Raw genomic sequence first — 5,810 nt, forward strand, 5'->3', positions numbered from 1 at the left:
TCAAAATAAAGGTCTGAACACACCTCATGAGTATGAAAATATTCTTGTTGCAAAGTGATAAATTGCTGATCAGTCACCAAATAAGCTTTTAAATGATAGTTTTTACTTGGATATTATTGTTTTAAATAAATAGTGGCAAACGGTGGGACGGTGACAGTTAAGTTAAACAAACACATGTCAAGCAAACAGGACTATGTCCTAGAAAGTAGGTCAGATCAATGTGTCATGGTCCAGAATAAAGGTAAGTGGACCTATGGGAGTTTTTACTGCTTTGACATGCCCCTATGAGTCGCACAGATGTAACGGGACAGGGGGTGGGGTTTAGGGGACAGGGAAAGGGAGGCGCTGAATTGCATTTCTGTTGCAGTAATGCACATAAGCTCCAGCGACCCCTCCTCTGTATTTACTCAAGCCTCAGTCTGCATTCATTTGCTGACTAAACCCTGTGCTCAGACAAGGTAAGATCTGTTTTCAATCGCCGCTCTTACAGAATATCAAATGGCATATGGAGTTTATGTCTGGGTGTTTTCTCTCTTTTGACTCTAACAGAAGAGTGGATGACAAAGAATGTACCATTTTCTGATGTTAAAAAATAGCCCTTGTGCATTTTATTGGTTGCTTTATATCAATTATATTCAACTCCTGTATGGTAGTATGAGAATGTTACATCATAACATCTTCAGTGTTAAAAGATGCTATCACAGTTATCATATATTAATGATGTCTTGTTACAGTGGAAGTATAATGATCTATTCAACCATACTTAAAGGGATAGTTCACCCAAAAATAAATTTTCTGTCATCATTCACTCATGTTGTTTCTTTCTTCTGTTGAACACAACAACTGAAGATATTTTAAAGAATGCTGGTGACCAGACAGTTGACGGTAGCCATTCGCTTCCATATCATTTCTTCAAAATATCTTCTTGTGTGTTCAACAGAGGAAAGAAACTCAGGTTTAAAACAACTTGAGGGTGAATAAGTAATGACAACATTTTCATTTTTAGGTGAACTATCCCTTTAACTAAATATTCCTGCTGGTCAAAGAGGTTCATATACAGAAATAATTGACCTGTGTCCGCTGGGTCACATTCCTCCATCTCTGCTGCCTCTGTCAGAGGTCAAAGTTAAAATGCTACCCCGTGTATTTCTTGCATGTCTGATCCCTGAAAGCACGCTGACATTTGATCTCGCCGATGGGCTTTAGTTTACTATCTCTTGACAATCTGACTGTTGACGCTGCAGATGTTTTCACTGTGACGTGACTGAAGCGGTGCTGGGTCAAACTCCAACCCCTTTGTTATGCACTTCATTAATGGGATTGGACAGTAGTGCAGTAGTGTGTCTTCAGCATGCCATCTGGAGATTTATCAGTTCAGGCATTGATTAATCTGACAAATTAAATACAATTTTGGTAATAAAAGAGTAAGATATACTATATTGCCAAAGTATTGGGACACCCCTCTAAATCCCTGAATTCAGGTGTTTCAATCACTTCCATGGCCACAGGTGTATAAAATCAAGCACCTAGGCATGCAGACGCTTCCACAAACATTGTCAAAGAATGGGTCGCTCTCAGCTCAATGAATAAAAGCGTGGGACCGTGATAGGTTGCCACCTATGCAATAAGTCCATTTGTGAAATTTCACGGTCAACTGTTGGTGGTGTTATAACAAAGTGGAAGCAAATGGGAACAACAGCAACTCAGCCACAAAGTGGTAGGCCAGGGGTCAGCGCATGCTGAGGCGCACAGTGTGCAGAAGTCGCCAACTTTCTGCAGAGTCAATAGCTACAGGTCTCCAAACTTCATGTGGCCTTCAGATTAGGTCAAGAACAGTGTGTAGAGGCTTCATGGAATGGGTTTCCATGGCCGAGCAGCTCATCCAAGCCTTACATCACCAAGTGCAATGCAAAGCGTCGGATGCAGTGGGGTAAAGCACGCCGCCATTGGACTCTAGACCAGTAGTGACCAATCACGTTTCTCTGTCTGGCAATCCGATGGATGAGTCTGGGTTTGGTGGCTGCCAGGAGAACCGTACTTGTATGACTGCATTGTGCCTAGTGTAAAGTTTGGTGGAGGGGGGATTATGATGTGGGGTTGTTTTTCAGGGATAGGGCTTGGCCCCTTAGTTCCAGTGAAAGAAACTTTTAATTCTTCAGCATACCAAGGCATTTTGGACAATTTCATGCTCCCAACTTTGTGGGAACAGTTTGGGGACGGCCCCTTCCTGTTTCAACATGACTGCGCACCAATGTACAAAGCGTCAGTCCATAAAGACATGATGAGTGAGTTTGGTGTGGAGGAACTTGACAGTCCTGACCTCAACTCGATAGAACACCTTTGGGATGAATTAGAGCGAGCTAGGCCTTCTCGTCCAACATCAGTGCCTGACCCTTACAAATGCGCTTCTAGAAGAATGGTCAGAAATTCACATAAAAACACTCCTAAACTTTGTGGGAAGCCTTCCCAGAAGAGCTGAAGCTGTTGTAGATGCAAACGGTGGGTCAACTCCATATTAACCCTACGGATTAAGAATGGGATGTCATTAAAGTTCATGTGCATGTAAAGGCAGGCGTCCCAAAACTTTTGACAATATAGTGTATGTCCTACGTGAACTGAACCATGATCCCTTCATGCCATGTGAAATATCTGACGTTCTCTGTTCATGTGAACAGATGGAGATATATATATATAGGCTGCATAGTCAGTCAGATATGTGCTTACTGGCCTATACATAGATCAGACCATGACAACAGATAAGGATGCTTGTAATTCTTTGTAATCTATCATGGACACAGTTATGAAAGTAGATTTAGTAAACACTCCTGAACCACATATATCTATTTGCTCATTGAATATCATATTTTGTTCTCTTTCTCACAACTATTTATTAACATACATGACTTCATCCCGTCTCTCATCTTTAGGACTCACTGAAGAACATTAGTCAGATTTTCAGAGGGGAGAAAAAGATCTTCCATCCTGTCATCCTCATCCTCTCCTCCCCAGGATCTAACCTTCAGCCTGGAGGAGAGCAGTGGGTCGGGCCGCTGGCAGACCGCTGGTCTGGCTGAGTCCTGGGCGTCTTTTAGCGGCATGGAGGCGGAGCTTGGAGGTCTAGAAACCAGTGAGATGGTTTTAGTTCAAGAGGACCACTGCGAGAACCACTCCTCCACCTCTGACATCGTCCACTTAGAGGCGGGGCTCCACGAGAGGGTGGAGTCAGATGACGAAGAGGACCTTCAGAGCAGCGTGCTGAGCATGATCGGCAGCGCAAGGGAGCTGGCGGAGATTGGAGCGCAGGACACAGATCTCACGCCTCCACGGGCGGTGGAACTTCTGATGTGTGTGGAGGAGCCAGTTGTGGAGGAAATCGAGACAGTTTTCGCTCACACCCCTCTTCTGTCCGAGCCGTTAGATTTCACGCTGGCTTCTGTTCCCATACCTGAAATCATCTCACAGGTTTTAGATCATCTCCCGTCCTCTGCAGTCACACAGTCAGAGGAATCTCATACTTCGGAATCGACTGATGTGCCAGAACAAGAGGTTGTTTCAAAGGCAGACCCGCTTTCCACCTCGGCCTTTGAACTCCCGGTGCTGCTAGTTGGTGGCGCCGCCCTGGTGGCGATAGTGGGAGTACTTACATATGCCCTGAGTAGAAAGTAGGACTGTATATCTCTTTAATAGCTTCAACATTGTAAAACAATTCAACAAATTGTATTATTGATTATGTGATATATAAAAATTCAATGTTATTAAATATTATAGTTTGTCTTATTTTTTGTTTATTTACAGACACACACACTGTCACACATCTGGAACATCATCCTGAATATCAAAAGAAAAATACATTATAGTGTTTGCTGCACTCTCTTTAATTATTTTATTTAGAGGCAAAAACGTATGGTGATATTTATTGTCAGGACAGTATTACATAAAATGACCCTGTATTATTAGGATTATTATATATTCAGTAGCCTATTATCAGCTTAAAGGTGCAGTGTGTAATATTTATGAGGATCTATTGACTATTGACAGAAATCCAATATAATATTCATAACTATGTTTTCAGTGGTGTATTGCATAATGAGCCGTTATGTTTTTATTACCTTTAGAATGAGCCATTTCTATCTACATACACCGTGGGTCCCCTTACAGTGAAGACGCCATTTTGCGCCGCCGTGTTTCTACAGTAGCCCTAAAGGGACAAACTTCTCTACAGAGCGCTAGCTACTCTCTGCTGTCTCAGACGACGACAACTTTGTCCTGTGTTGGCCACCGTAGCTTCTCTATGTGCTTTGAAAGGGAGGGGTGAGCGGTTGCAATTCGCAACCTCACCACTAGTGCTGCGTTCCACTCCAGTTTTAGACATGCACTTGCAAACTTCCCTAAGCACTTCCCCTCGGGGGAATCCCCGCCGCCATTTTGAAGTGCGTCCCACTTCGTGAAGTGGACAAGGGAAGTTTATATGGACAGACCCTTGTTCCCTCGATTATGACAGAGGGAGCGAGTCTACTTCATATGTACACTTCAGGCAGCTTCATATACCACAATGCAACACGATTGTGACGTCACTGCATATCGCGTTCAATTTACCCCACCACAAACAACTCTATGATATTTGTATTATTTTTAAAAACATTTAAAACAACCCAAACACACCTGTATACATATAGAATGCTGCATTTAATAATTTCGTAAAGGAAAAAAATAAATAATAAATCAACCCCATAGTGGATTCCAAGTGATCAAGGGCTTAGGACGTTCCAGTTCAGCCCATTGCAAATGTTCCTTCAGTAGTGGGCACTCATGCAACTTAAGCAATGACGCACATCCGAGTGAACGAGACGGAGGGAAGTTAACGAGTGAAGGGCATAATAAAAATGAACTGGAACGCAGCACAGATGCCGCTAAAATTTACACAGTACACCTTTAAATGTATGCTGATTTTATTAACGGTATTTATTTATTTAGATTTGGGGTAACATGTTTTCTAAATACCAATGTCCATCACATATGCAGATTGATATCTAAACGTTTGTTTTTTTATTCTTCTCACTAACATTCAGATATTAAAGCTGCAGTTCATTTTGTGCGTGTGCTCAGAAAGTACAAAATGTATATAATGAGCAAGTACATCATTTTCATAACTGTGTTTTTGTCTTATCCTGAATCACTACGGACCGGTACACCTTTTTGTTTTTTTACAGTTTCGTATTTTTATTAATGCCAATTTTTTTTTTTTTTTTATGTAATAAGACGGCTACATAACAACAGTAACAATAAAAAACAAGACATAAATAAAATAGAAGTGCCAGAGGGAAGTTAAACATTGAAAGCAATCTTTTACTTTTCAAAGTTTTGTAAGGTTTTTATGCCCAACAAAGAAAAAAAACATAGGAATTAGTCTAGAAAAATATACAGTAGCGAAATTGCATTTGCTACTGTACACCTATAATAAGTGTTTATATTCGGACTATTTTAGACTGGTTCGGGTCGGCACCGCTGCGGAGTAGCACAGTACCTGCGTGACTTGTCATAGACACAAACAGAGAAAAGTAGCTCCGGCTATAATGTTCTTCCGCGAGACGCCAAAAATTACGGACTACAGCTTTAAAATTGAATAAAACGCCAAAAATAAAATAACTAGCTAGTTATTCTGGTTACCTTAAAATTCTATAGATATCGCCGTCAGATCATTCTCACTTTCTCACACAAGCGGATGCGGTGAGACCAGTTTGTTCGTGTGGCTGTTGCTGCGCCAATATGAAATGTCACCGCTCCGACAGCAGATGGCAGTATCTCGACAC

At 41.6% G+C, this 5,810-nt stretch overlaps 1 protein-coding gene across 1 annotated transcript; it reads left to right on the forward strand.

Annotated features, from left to right (window-relative positions):
* The first annotated feature begins 382 nt into the window (after nucleotides 1-382).
* LOC307126215 (uncharacterized protein) lies at nucleotides 383-3,751 on the forward strand. The gene is made up of 2 exons (XM_079816644.1): nucleotides 383-458; nucleotides 2,928-3,751. Exon 2 carries the CDS (start codon nucleotides 3,097-3,099, stop codon nucleotides 3,664-3,666), a length of 570 nt encoding a protein of 189 aa, XP_079672770.1. The 5' UTR covers nucleotides 383-458; nucleotides 2,928-3,096; the 3' UTR covers nucleotides 3,667-3,751.
* The last annotated feature ends 2,059 nt before the right edge of the window (nucleotides 3,752-5,810 follow it).

Source organism: Gobio gobio, assembly GCF_949357685.1.
Source record: "Gobio gobio genome assembly, chromosome: 5".
Classification (NCBI taxonomy): Eukaryota; Metazoa; Chordata; class Actinopteri; order Cypriniformes; family Gobionidae; genus Gobio; species Gobio gobio.

Excerpts from the sequence above, each read along its gene's own strand:
- LOC307126215 (XM_079816644.1), top strand. The coding sequence starts at position 3,097 with ATGGAGGCGGAGCTTGGAGGTCTAGAAACCAGTGAGATGGTTTTAGTT.